At 38.5% G+C, this 13,915-nt stretch overlaps 1 protein-coding gene across 1 annotated transcript in view; it reads left to right on the forward strand.

Annotated features, from left to right (window-relative positions):
* The window catches only part of LUZP2 (leucine zipper protein 2), a 164,317-nt gene that overhangs the window by 75,422 nt on the left and 74,980 nt on the right, over nucleotides 1–13,915 (forward strand). Inside the window, exon 5 of the mRNA XM_010141466.1 lies at nucleotides 6,288–6,350. Within this exon, the coding sequence (XP_010139768.1) occupies nucleotides 6,288–6,350 (63 nt within the window). The remainder of the gene's footprint in view (nucleotides 1–6,287; nucleotides 6,351–13,915) is intronic.

Consider the following 13,915-nt stretch of genomic DNA (forward strand, 5'->3'; position numbering starts at 1 on the left):
TCATCCATACCAATGGATGCTGCCATACATCCATGGACTTTTCTGGGAACACTATCTCTTTTCAGCAACATAGTAGAGTGTCCAGTTTTGGCCATAGGAGATCTAATTATCACTTTAGCAGGGTATTAAGTCCCATTAAGATTTCATGCTTTAATGGAATTCTGCTTCTGGATAAATTGTACACTTGGTTGGATTTTTGTGTAGCACTGAGGGGCAGAAATAGCCAGATTTTGCTATTGCAGAAAAAAAGTAGAATCATGTTTTCTGTTTAATTCTAAGATGTAAAAAGGAAATTTTTGCTATGTTTGTTGATAGTATTCCTATAACACAAACACCACTGAGCATGAGTCGCCTGGGTAATCTCCAGAGGTCCCTTCAAACCTCAAGTGTTCTGCATTTCTAACTCTGAACTTGAAAACAAGCTGCTGTAATTTTAGTTTCATATTGGGTAATTACTGGTTTATTTATGAAGATTATACTGTCTTCCAGGCACATAAAGCAAGTCTTCCTCCATGACAGAGCTTTAAAAATAATTAATATATTAAGCAAATATTTACAAACGCCTTCTTCTGTGTTTTGTATGTGCCTTTATGCCCTGGTGAACAAAATAAGAGTTTACACCCTTGGTGCCCAAGGTGTGAGAGTGCGTGTTTGACATGCTGCCTTCTAATTAGAAGCAGCGTAGATTTTGAACTAGCACATTCCCTTTGTAGTTTTTTTTCAATTAACGTGAGCTTCGAAAACATTTTCCCCTTTGTGGCTCAGAAGTCTGAAGGGTGAAGATACCTTTTTACCTGTTTTTGTGTACCCTGCAACACGTACTCAGTGGATTTTTGGTACTTGTAATTTTATCTGGAGAACAAAACCCCTCTTTTGTTCTTGAGGGGAGAAGAGAAGTAAATGGAATACTGCATGGCATTTATAAAGGGTAACATACTGCATGGCGATCTCTCTCAAGAGCCACGGCAGCGTGTATCTAGAAAAAAAAAAATCAGCACTTGTGTTGAGATGGTTTTGCACTGAGGCAAGATACGTAGTCCCAAAATAAGAAAAACCAAGATCTTATCTCTGCCAAGTGCTTGGAACACGCTGGTCAAAACTTGTCATTTTTCAGGTGTGCAGATACATTCCCAGTAGCTTTTTATGCACAATGAATTCTAATCCTACAAATTAAAGGTGGAAAAACATTTAACCTCTGAATTAGGTTTTGATATTCCAGACAGATTCAGCTATGGGTTAAATAAATCTCAGATGTAGTGAATGGATTATTTGTTCGGTTGTTCTTTGTGATACATCACTTTTTATCATGGGAGCAGCGGTGCCTTGTGTAAACTCAGCCTAGCACCGAGGAAGAGCACAAGACCAGTTCTACAGAAGCCAAACACAATCTACTGTTAAATGTAAGCAAAAATATTTCCTAGTGCAGAAACCAGGGAAAAACGCTCTGAGTTTACAACAGAGCTTAGCTTGGAGCATTGTCAGCTTGTTAGGGGAAACTGAGTTCTTGAGCTGTATTTTAAACTCAACAATAATAGAATATTAACTGTGCCACTGATGTCAAGGAAAGCAGAACTGTGTTCTTGGTGTGTGACATTTATTTCTTTATGCCTTAGGGTACAATGTGCATAACAAAGCTCACCAATACAGTGAGACCGCATGAATATTCAAAAAGTGCTTCAGGATCCTCAGATGAAAGCTGTAGTAGAAATGGAAATAATATTACCGTCACCCAGGGTTACTTTACGCCTGGTTTCTTCACGTGTCTCACCTGTTTCTGAAAGCAATATGAATGCTATGAAAGAAGGTCTAGGTACTTTTAGGCAAGCCTAGCTAGAGAAGAGGAGCTTGAATTTAATTCCAATCTAATGAATTGTGAGTCTTGCTTCTAATCCAGTTTAAGCAAATTCTATTCTACAGGCTTTGGTGAAGTAAATCTTGATTTTCATCAGAGTAAATAAGAATAGAGTTACATTTCTCAAAGCCAAATGAATAAAACACGGAAGGGGGTTGGAAATACAGATCTCTCTTCTGAGGCAGCATAGTACAGTGCTTACTGCATGGTAATTGGCTGTATGTATTCAACAGGGAACGCCTGCCTGAGGGTGTTCTTTATTAGGTAAATGGAAAAATGTAAGTAAGAATTTACAAGAATTAAGTCAAATTGCATGAAAAATTACCTAGAAATTATTCAAGGACTCTGACTAATCCCAGCGAACAAAGGAGGTGCCACAGCAACACGTTACACTTTGCATTCGTGTCTTGAGCAACGTATGGCAAGGCTGTTCACAAGAATGCTATGCCTCTTGTTCCAGCTCTTTATCTGGGCTGGTAAAATGTACAGAGGAACACTGATAAGGTACGATAAGGATGGCTGAAATTTTAGCGCAGTCCTATGTTGCAAAGTTTAAGGTCAAACAGTCTCCCAGAAAGCCTTGGCTCGTGAGGGAGCTTCTCGAGAGATCATCTGACACCAGCACTGTGGATTATTTGTATTTCAGAAGGTATTCCTTTAGTAGGTACAGTTCGGGAGTCCGGACCACCAGACTGGTTGAGTTATACAACATTTATTTAAAACGTGTGAGACAATTCCACATAACCTATTCTCCTCTTTAACAGCTGACGAATGCTGACAGAGCTTTTTAGTACCATACAAATGATCTTCACTTAGAAACTTAGAACCCAACACTGAAGCGATTTATGAAAGATTGTTACGCAGCGAGAACTATTGTTAGTAACAAGAAGTGGACCATTTCTTCCAGAAACAGAATTAGGGAGCATGGACTAATTTTCACTTTTTTATTAACAAAAAGGCAGAGGGCAATGACACATGTAACTTGGGAGTGTTTTATCTTTTTTTCTTTCTTTTTTTTTTTTTTTCCCCCTGGTGAATTTGAATAGTAGAGATTCTGTATCTCTGCATCAGTAACAGGCTCTTGGAGCTTTTTGGAGAAGGGCTCTTGGCTGTACCTCATGTTAACTGCTTGTATCTTAAGAATGGTTAATTATTTAGGAAGTGACCTTGATGTTTGCAAAGTTGTTTCCCATTAACTGCAGTTAGAGTTTCTAGAAGGAACTGGATAGCTCTGGATGATGGAGAGAAAACGAATCAGGGAAATTCTCAAAAATAGATTGGCTGAGTAAGCTTAGTCTGCCTTGTTCATTTTGTTCCTGTTGGTATTTTAAATCATGCTAACAGTTTTTAAAAAGACTTGATGATGGAATTTTTTGACAATGCAATTATAGTACCGTCTGTCAAAATAAAAAAAATATGCCTGTAAATTCCTATCCCAGTTGCTCAGTGTTCACTGTGGAAAGTGAGAATTAAGTAACACAGAATGTATGACTTGTACAAGTAACATGGTTATTTTGAAATCAGTAGGATTGTTCTTAGTATCACAAGACTAACAGAATATGTGGATTTAATGTGGAGATACACACCACTAAACAAGAATCCAAAGAACCTCCACGAAATCATGCATACAATATTTCTAATAAAAAGGTCGGATGTTCATTTCACTTCAAAAATGTTTTTTTTTAATAACAGTTCTTAGGACAAGGCCTAAAGACCTAAATGTCTCTTTGACAAAAATCTGTTTTATTAAGTAAAATACAACTTAACACTTTAAAGTTATGTTCATCTAAGAAATCCTAGTAAGTAAAAATATATTTAGCTTTGCTCCTGGCGGTAGTTGGTAGTTCGTAGAACACTTGTTCCCGAAAGGGAGGACACTTTTCTGTGTTTCGGGTAACAGCCTAAGCAGTTCTCTCTGGCTCTTGGAGCCAATTACTAGACTACAACTTGAAAACTAGACCACAAAAGTTAATGTTGGGAATGTGAGTGTTTCTAGATATTGCAAAATTAATGATTTATTAATGAATGCGTTCCAATCCCCTCTTAATTGCTCATATCTTTGTCCTGAGCAAGATACAAGCCAGCTGGAGGTGAGCAAATAAGGATGCGGCTGAGCCTTGCCTGTGTGCTAATGATGGTGCATTGGTATTCTTCCACCCTTCCTCTGTTGTGAATAACTAACTATTGTCTGACTCTCAGAATTAGATCACTGCCATCTGCTAAAGCATTCTCTATTTCAATGGGGGAAAATTTAATTTGAACATTTCAAGGTCACAAACTGCTGTGAGTAAAGGCCACTGGATGGAAGCTGTTGCCTTTAATAAACGTAATGAGCTCTGAAGCACACAAAGCTCTGAGTACCTTGGATGGCTGTCTCCAGGAGACAGAAGCAGTGTCCTTGTTTAATATTGCAAAGTTCAGCCTTTGAACAATCTATTTTCATTAGGTATTTTCATAATTACAGCTAGATAGCAATTAAAGGCAGCCAACACGTGGAAAGAGGTGAATGTCAGACGAGAGCAAAGAGTGGGTAGAAAGAAGAGATGTAGAAATTTTCTTGGTTTCATTTTCTCGGTTTCTTTTAATTTAGAGCTGGGTGTAAACGTCCGCTCTTGTTTATCTGCTATCAGGATTTGGTGATTGAAAGTAGGATTTTTAAATCTCCTCTGGAAAATGGTATTGTACCTTAGGACTGACTAAAAGCATCATGCTAATGATCTGATACAGACAGAGCAGCGCTAAAACGTGGAAGTACGGACAGAGATGTACTTAAATGGGGTTCTCTCTCTATCTTAGCCCTGGTCACCAAGCTGTATAAATCCCTCCGAGGTAGCTCTCCGTAGCTGTGCTTTATGAACAGGTGGTTCTTGAGTTGTTAGAGATTTAGTAGAAAAGCTTTAAAAATGCTGTTATAATACAAAAGCAAAATAAATGACTTCTTAATTAAGATTGGTAGTATTTTTTAAAAAAAGAAAGGGATGTAAATTTTTTTTTTGATTATTCAGGTAAGCTAAACCAGTAAGTTTACACTATGTAAGTGATCCAGACCAGTGACATCAGATGCATGTGTATGTGAATAGTAATTAACAAAAATTACCGGTTTACTAAGGTGCTAGTTAGATGATCGGTATTATGGTGTCTTAAATATCTCTCCCGTAGAAGATTTACGCTGATGCTTACAAGCTAGGTATAGAGTGTGCACAGATAACGGTTTTGGTGTCATATCTCTTTAATTATTTCATATATAGTCACATTTAGAAGTGAAGTCCTTTGAAGGCATATTAATACTCTCTTGAGTGGACTAAGAAGAGAAACACTCTTTAAGAGAGGTCAGAACATTATTTTTGTCAGTAATGGTAGCTGGCAAATCTTCTGAACAGCTGAAAAACCAAACCCCACCATGTTAATAGTTATTTTATGTTTTTCCCTGTTAATCCTGATCTCATATTTTGATTGTGACCTTTATTTTTTGTTGTGCAAAATCTGCATATTTATTATACAGTGTGCGTGATCTAAATTTCAGTATTAGCGGATGTGATTGCTCGGCAAGTGCTGAATGTATTAATCCTCTGTTAACACATCACCCTCGGTAGCAGCTGGATGTGGAGTTATTTCCACAACCAAAGCACTTAGACTAAATTTGGGAAGAGTTCCAATTATGCATGTCAGGCGGCACTAGTCTCATGGTCGCCCTACCTGCTTCTCTCTCTGAAGTGATGGTGGTGTTCTCTGACTTCTCTTTTGGTACAGATGAGTGGGATGTCAAGTGCAGGGATGGCTGTTAAATTACTGATCTCTGTCTCCTGGAGTGTGGACATGGCTCTCAGAACGGCTGTCACATCATGCAGATTGAGTGTCAGGTTTTTATCTGCGTGACATCCAAACCACTAATCTCTTGGTCAATGTCTCTGTAATCTAAATCTGTTTGCCTACAGAGATTTTGTGTTTCTTAACAAGTTGGCCACACTGTCAGAACAACTATAGTTTCCCATGAATGTTGGTAGACTTTGATGGGGGAGAGAACGTGGCATGGGGTGTCGGGTATAGAGGGGTGAGTATTTTGCTAATTAAGGTATCCAAGACCACCTCCTTTGAGGTGAAAGCAATGTGTTCTTCTAACCGTAGTTGTTATAATTACATCCTCCTTCCACCAATTACGTTTCATAAGCTGGGATCAAGATTTAGACTTTTTAACACTATCTGAACCATTCATGTACAGTTATTTTCTTCTGTTGAATATAGGTTTTCTAGTAAATATCATGCTATATGTTTGTAGGTTGAGCAAACACCAGCTGCGACCTATACCGGTTTAGTATACAAACAGAAGTTTGTTTGTTTTTTCAAAGCTGGGAGTAGAGAAAAAAACAATTCATGGTTAAACTGATGTTTCGGTACATTTCAACAACTCGTACTCAACATCTCTTTAAACTTGTAGATTAACTTTTTGAAGACTGAAATGGAAAGGAAGAGCAAAATGATCCGTGACCTCCAAAACGAGGTAAGAGGAACATTTGATTGTCATCTTCATTCAAGTTTACACTGAAAGAGATAATGGTTTGGCTTCATTTTTAAAACCCATGTTGGTGTAGTAGGAACCTAAATGTCCAGTGAAATGTGCTAAACACAAAAGCAAACAATGCTGTGTGCATTTAAAAATAGGATTTTATTGAATGCAGTTGTTGACTCCTTGCTCCTAGAGCATGGGTCCATCGTACAGGTCTGTGGCTTTTGCTGGGCTTCTGAGTTGGGCTTTTTCAGACAGGAATACTTGACTCGGTTTGATAGATTACTGATACACCGTGACACTTCATCCGCAGTGTTACTACCTGCTTCAGAAAGAGACAGCAAGAGGAGGAGAAAGGAAATGCAATCTCAGAATTGAGATTCCTAATGAATTTAAAGAACTCACATTCCTAAAATGTTTTCACAAGCTTTATATCATGAGTATTAATCCCGGATTGATCCCAAGATCCAAAATAAAACAGAAAACATGTTTTATTTAATTTTTGTCTGTATTAAGCTGAATTTATTGTGCAATTTCATCTTGGACTAGAAACTTAAAACACTTGAGCAGCATCAGATCTTTTCCTCCCTGTGTTTTTCTCCCCAGGCAGCCTAAATCAGGATATAGTGTCCCTTTCCATTGCTTCATTTTGCGAAGAACTTCCCCTTGAAAATATTTTATTCGGATGATCTTGTACAAACCAGGCTTCTTGTCTTTATCTGTTATGTTCTTGCATTTTGCTCTTCTGAGTTTGACGTGTATGAAAACTTGGTCTCTTTAAACCACTTATTTCAACAGTGATCTCTGATGTCTTTAGTCTATGAGCGTGTATATCTGAAAACAGTGCACGTTACTTTTGAGCGGGCAATGGAAATAGTGTCTTCTTCAGTTGCTCAATATTTAAGCCATGCTCACAGTTGTCTTCCCTACAGTCACAACTGCCTTGCTTTCTTTTCCTAACGGTGATCTTTGGGTGCTTTGCAATGGAGCCTGATAATTCCGATAAATCTTATCAGTCTGATCCTATTGACAAGCCGTAAAAAAATCCTGTCTCTTATTGCACACCAATAAATACTTGACTAGTCAACATTCAAACTGTCTGACTGTTAATGAGTTTCTTAGTTAGGTCTGTAGTAATATTCTGTAATATTTAATATATTTATACCCCTTTTTAGAAAATCTGCCTAAAAAGAATCTTCCTTTTGAACACCAGAAGTGTGTGTTTGTCAATTTAAAGATGAACTGTTCAGCAAAACTTGATTTTCCTGATACCCTCCTGTGTGAAGCTTCATGAGCTGACTGGGTGAACTGGATGTCCTGATGTTGCAAGCATTTTAGTCCTATCACGGGGCCTTTCAGAGAAACACCTAGCTTGCATACCTACAGGATCCGTTCTCCTCCCTTGAGAAAGCTTTCCTCAATTCTGAGTTGTTCCCTGTGTAGCCGCCTTGGCTTTATAAAGTCGTTCAAGGTTTTATGGGCTTCTATTACAGCATTTTTAACAGCTTCCAGGCAGGCTGTGTGGGTTCTGGTCACTTGACTGCTCCTGTCAGAGTTGGTTTCTATTTGCTTATTTATGCATAGTGCTCTTGCAAGAGATGGAATGTGGGCGTGCTGGATTTACGTGCGCTTTGCCGTCCTGCCACAGTGGTACCTGTTACTGCAGTTTGTTAGCAGTTGCAAACAGCCTTGAATTCATCCCCAGGAAACCCTGGAGAACAAACCAGAATGGCGTCGCTTCTTGAGGGCTGCAGGTCATTTACTCCGAAGCTTCTTTCAGTCCCGTTGCAAATGTCTGGCACTGAATGAAGCTGCAGGCTGGTTGGGGTCTTTGCTATATGAAGGATGAAATAGATTTTGATTTCTCTTTAGTGTACTTGGCAAATCCTTAGAGAATAGAAAAACATACAGGAGAAGTGTAAACTGTTTTTAAAAAGTATAAACAAGTATAGAAGTATAAAATTTTTACTTATAAAAGAAGTACTGTAAATGGAGTGGTTGACATCTATGAGGTTATAAATATTTAAGGAGAACTTTTGATATGTAACTCCACTATCCTGCCACATCTGGTTGTGGTTCTGTCTTGAGTTTTTAGCGAAGTACTTTGATTCCAGAACTGCAGAGAAGATGGGTAGGGGTTTTATGAGTGAACAGTTTCTAGAGTCCTGTATAGATGTTATATGGGGTATCTATGACTGAGGCTTCTCAAAATGCAAAAAAGAAAGAGTATATTGAAAAATTATAATTAACCTTAGAAGCAGAGCAATGATTAAGCCAGAGATATTGGTTTAGGTGGGAAGGAGAACACATCAAGCAAAAAACCCAAATTTCCAGTTTCCCGAGGCTTTCAGAGGTGTGTGTTCTACTCTATCTCACCTCCTGCTTCTCCTTCCTCCACATATGCAAATTACATAGGATTTAACTATCATTCAAGTGTTCCTAGAATTATTCAAAAAGATCCATCTAATTTGTATTACTCATCTCTTCTAGGTCATAAAATTAAAAAGGGAGTGGGGGCGGGGGGAAGTTTTAGTGAGAAGAAAAAGGCCACTTTCTTCTCTAGGGAAAAAGTGAATTAATGTTTAGTGCTCTAAGTGGAACTACAGAACCTGCTGTAGCTTTCGACAAATGTTTCAGACTTGATGTGGGAATAAAAGGATTAAATCTGCCAGAAGGAGTATAATAACAAAGACATAACTGAGGGATACAGACTTAATATCCTATGCAGCAAAGAGAATATGAGGTATAAGATAAAAAATGCAATAAAGATTTGGCGTTGTAGGTTTTCAAAACTGCATGAGACGTGATAAAGGCCGGTTTCCTCCTCACTCTTCCTCTCCCACCCCTTTTCTTCCCCAAGATACAAGAGGTTTGCACACCTATATGTTTAAGAGCACTGATGATATGTAGATTAAAAAAAAAAGAGGCAGGAAAAATTTTGATGCAGGTACTTGATAGTGCTTGTGTTCAGGTGATGTATCTGCCATTCTTTTAGTCCTGCCCTATCCAAATGCCTTCACGCAGAGAAGTCTGCCCAAGTGATCTTTTTGTTTGTTTCTCATTTAATCAAATTACCCAGAATTTTTCTTTTTTTAAAATGTTGTCAAGTTGCAAGATGTTCCAAGAGCTATAGGAAAAGGTCGTGGGCACTGTTTATTTTACACTTACTTTAGGAAGAAACACGGTATAGTACTTGTGATTAAAAAAGCAATAGAGTCCTAGCATGCCCCGGAAATGAGAAGCTCCAGCGTTCTGTCCTTGGCTCAGACAACTAAGCTTGCCTTGAGAGAAATTAGATTTGAGAGCCTCGCTCAGTCCTTCTGCGCAACAGCTCTACTGCGTGGCAAAGAAGCCAACAGCTATCCCTACCTGACAGCTTCCTATTCAACTTCTACACTGCGTTTGCCAGTTCCCTGAAAGTAAGTTCACTAACACCAGCTTGTCTGGAACTTCAGTAATTGTTTCTGAGGGTTTCAATAAGGATTTTGACAAAGCTTTGACTGACTTTAAATGGTAAACATTGTATTACCTAGGTGCTGCCTCCAGTCACTGAATATGCAGCATGATTTTTAAAATCTTGTTTGTGAGATTGGATATGCTATGTATTTAAATAATTGATAGCATTTTATACGTATTTTTTAAAAGTGCTATCTGCATGTATTGACACAGGTGATGGAAACAGAATTTCTTTCATAGCTACTTTTGTCTTTTCAAATACCGTTCACTCGCAGTTTGTATCGGCAAATTTTGAATTTTGCAATCTTTGTCTCTTCCATGACTGTAAAAAATAATTCCCTATTGAGTTTGGTTCTTTCAGCCATTCAGCTTTGCAAATCATAGACAGGAATAGACAACCGCAGCCTTCTGACTGAATGGAGCAGCTGTGAGGGAGCGTGTGAGGAGAGGATGTTGTACAGAAAGGCAATTTTCAGGCTATTCAAGGCTTTGATAAAAAATAAAAAAAAAGAAAAAAGAGTTAACAACAAAACTAGTCCCTGGTGTGGAGGCAAAAAGCCCCAGATAGAGTGCATGGGGATTATGTGTCCAAAAATCCTGTCTTTTTTAGATTTTTAGAAGGATTGACGTGTAAACCAGTAAGCTCTTAGTTTGGGAAGTTTCTGTTATTGACAGAGAAGCAAAGAGGTCTGGGAATTCAGAAGCACTGGTGGAACTAAGAAACTTGGCAAAAATGTGGAGTAAATTAGAATGTGTAGAAAGTACTTTGAAAAATTTCCCTTTTGGAGCTGGCTTGTTGCAGAGTGAGCAGCTCACTTCCTTCACATCAGTCATACATCATTTGTGGAAAACGATGCCAAAACTGCTCTAAAAATGAAGCTAGAGCAGGACACTATTAGCCCTTCTTTATATCAGAAAAATAACGGCTCTTAACAATTGCTGTTTGGCGTTAGAACAGGTTGTTTTGGGTGCCATGCTGAATGCACTGATGTGAAATGAATGTCTGTCCTGCCTGGATGTGTGGTGTGCGTTTTGTTAGTTCGTCACTCGTTTCCCACACCTTGAAAAGCTATCTCCAGTTAAAGGTAAGCATCCTAGCTGGTGTACACAGGTATAAAGTTTCCTCGGGATAACGGAGTCAGGAATTTCCCCTAAAAGTTAATAAACGCTCTATATTCTCTATGAAAGGTAGCGAAATATTATTTGGCTTTGTCACATGGATGCTATAGTTGCCTTGCATTAGACTTAGAAGTCTGGATAAAAAAAATCCCATTTCTCTTACTTATACTATTTAATTACGTTTGATTAGGTAAGAAACGACTCTCCTGTCGTATTATCTTTGGGCAAAGCATCTTACAGGATCTCTATGTATATCGACATTAAGGTATGTTAATACCTTGACAGGTTTGCAACAGCCCCCTCCGTTAATAAAGTTGATCCAGCAGTTCATATCAGGCAACATATTTCCTTGCTGTTTAGGCTGTGACAGAACTTTGAAAAACATGAATTACGTGAAAGATCTATAGTACTACAAAGAAAACCAGGAGTGGAAAGTGAATTTGACTGGAGCTCTCAGTTATATGTGTTCTTTTTGCTAAGAAGCACAGTTTTAAATAACCACCTTGTAAACAATACTTTTGCTCGATTCGTGTATAAATTGTGGTTATAGCTTTAGTGTCGAGTAAATCATCCTAAACCAGAATTTTCTCCATTCTCTCCGTGCTTAGTTGCACTAATAAAAGGTAAAGTCACAGCAGTTTAAACTCTCACCTGATCTATTGGGAATTTCAGGCCCGGCAGGCTGAATTCAATCAAATTGCATTGAGTTATGCCGGGGAAATAAACCAACAAGAAACCTCCCTTAGTGAAGCAGAAATGAAATTTTAAGGCTTTGAGACTGTATGCTGATACTACTCTATAAAGGAGGACATTAGTTCCTCTCTCTCCATACTCTGCCGATAAACCTCCCCTTCTTTTTTCCCCCCTGAAGTATAAAAGTCTGTCCCTGGGAGAAGAAAATTTGCTAAAGCCCTGTTCCCTCTTTGGATATTGCGTGGGTTCATACAGTTCAGAAAACATCGTGTCAGAGGAGTGGGGGCACAAATCAAGTGTCAGAGGAGGGGGCACTGCCCAGGCAAAGGTGGATGAGCAGGAAGAGTACAGGAGCGGCTTCAGATCCTGAAGGTACATTCTGCTGAAAGGTTTTGAGTTCAATAGTGGGTTTTTTAAGTCCTATTTTATTTGTTCTCTGAGGATTTTTACTGAACATAAGGGAAAGAAGGAAATACCATTTAATCAGTTGAAAATGGCTTTTATGGGACAGCGTATGAGATCTTACAGACAACAAATCCTACTGCGTCAAGATTCAGTGACCTGTGTTTATGGTGATACGGGAGCCATGCAGTGAGTGGGTTGGGTTTAAAAGCTGTGTTTTCCTGACCTCGTAGACCCAAGAGCATAGGGCTCATTTTCTCAGCTGCTGTTGAGTGACAATCAGAATCAGAGCAACAGTTAAGGGAATATAATGGACCTGCTATGTCTGGACCACTTTCTCCTAGGGACTGCTGTATTTTTGTATTCTTCATTCATTCTTTACATCCTGATCCAGGGTTTAAAGTTTCACAGCCAGGAGCTACTGTAAAGGAGTTATTCAAATAAGAATGTTTAGGTAAAATGCATCCTTAACAAATGAGATTAAAAGTTAAATGTATACCTGTTAGGGCTCTCTTTTTCATCCGGTAGTTAGCCACAACGTTTAGAAAACTGCCTGCTTGGATTTTGCCCAATATTCTTATCTGTCAACTTTTCAATTAACTGCAGAGCTGCAAGTCATAGCAGTGTTCTTTTGTAATCTTGCTGAAGTCATTCTGATGTCTTTACTCAGTTTTCCTATGCTGCCCAGAACACATTATTAGATTCTTGTTTCTGATACCATCCTTCTTTAAGTCAGAAATTCCAAAATAGATCTGAATTCTGTATTTTTCTTACGCGTCTAGTCTCAAATCTGTGTAACAGCCTTTTTATCCATGATGCTTAGTCTTTTTCAACTGTCATTTGCAGCAAAATATCCACAGAGAAAAGAAAGAGTAATTCCAAAGTGTGCCTTCATTTCCTTTCGTAGGAGATTGCTGTTGTGGTAGTGTCAAAGGAAACTTCTACGAACAGTTCAAAGATCAGATTATATCGGTCTTTGGGCTACAGGAGATGTTCTCTGATGATCCTTTTTTGTTTTACTTGTATGCAAGTATAACTAGGATGTTTGAATGTAAGAGTTAAGAATAGAAAGTCCTGGTCATTCCTTCCCTACGTGTTATTTCAAAAGGCAGCAAAACATGAAGTATAAGAGATTGTCTGGAATAGTAGAGTTTAAAAGAGCTGTTTTCTGTCCTTTGCACACCCCGATCTCAATGACATCTCTTGCAGCTTCACCAGGCAACAGGGGCAGCATGAAGCCTAATTAATATCTTTGAACTTGTACAGGGAGTTCTGTGAATCTTGATATTATCCAAATCAGTGGTTTCCTGCATTGCAGATCTCGAGGGCAAGGAGGCTCAGAGCCAAGATCCAAAGAACTTTGAGCATAGATTAAATAATAAGGTAAAACTATCTCTGAAGCTGGTGTAAATTTTGCCATACAGGAAAAAAAAAGTGCAGATCTTATTAATTCGTGTTGTCCAGACAAGTGGAAAAGTTTTCTTTTAGTACCAAGATGTTAAAATTGCCTAGTGGAAAGACCACTGAAAAGGAAATAACCATCGTCCGAGTGGTTAAAAGACCGTAAATCAATTCTTCAGAGCCTTGAGGAGACACTTTTATCCTTAGAGGAAATAATAAATAACATTTAATAATCAAATTTCCATGGTTGATGAAGAAAGAGAAGGTGAGCTGTTGCTTTCATCATTACTCCTAATGCTATCGAGTACTGGTGTATGTGGTTCAGCATCAAAAACACGGACCGCCGCTGAGGAGCTCAGAGTCATCCACATTCAGTACCAGCCTCTGAAAACACCACACAGTACTTAATAGCATAAGAATTTATAAAGGCATATGTGACATAAAAATACCCATGGCTTATTAATTTGAAAGGATGCTTGATGAAGTTA

This window comes from Buceros rhinoceros, unplaced genomic scaffold (assembly GCF_000710305.1).
Source record: "Buceros rhinoceros silvestris isolate BGI_N320 unplaced genomic scaffold, ASM71030v1 scaffold9848, whole genome shotgun sequence".
Classification (NCBI taxonomy): domain Eukaryota; kingdom Metazoa; phylum Chordata; class Aves; order Bucerotiformes; family Bucerotidae; genus Buceros; species Buceros rhinoceros.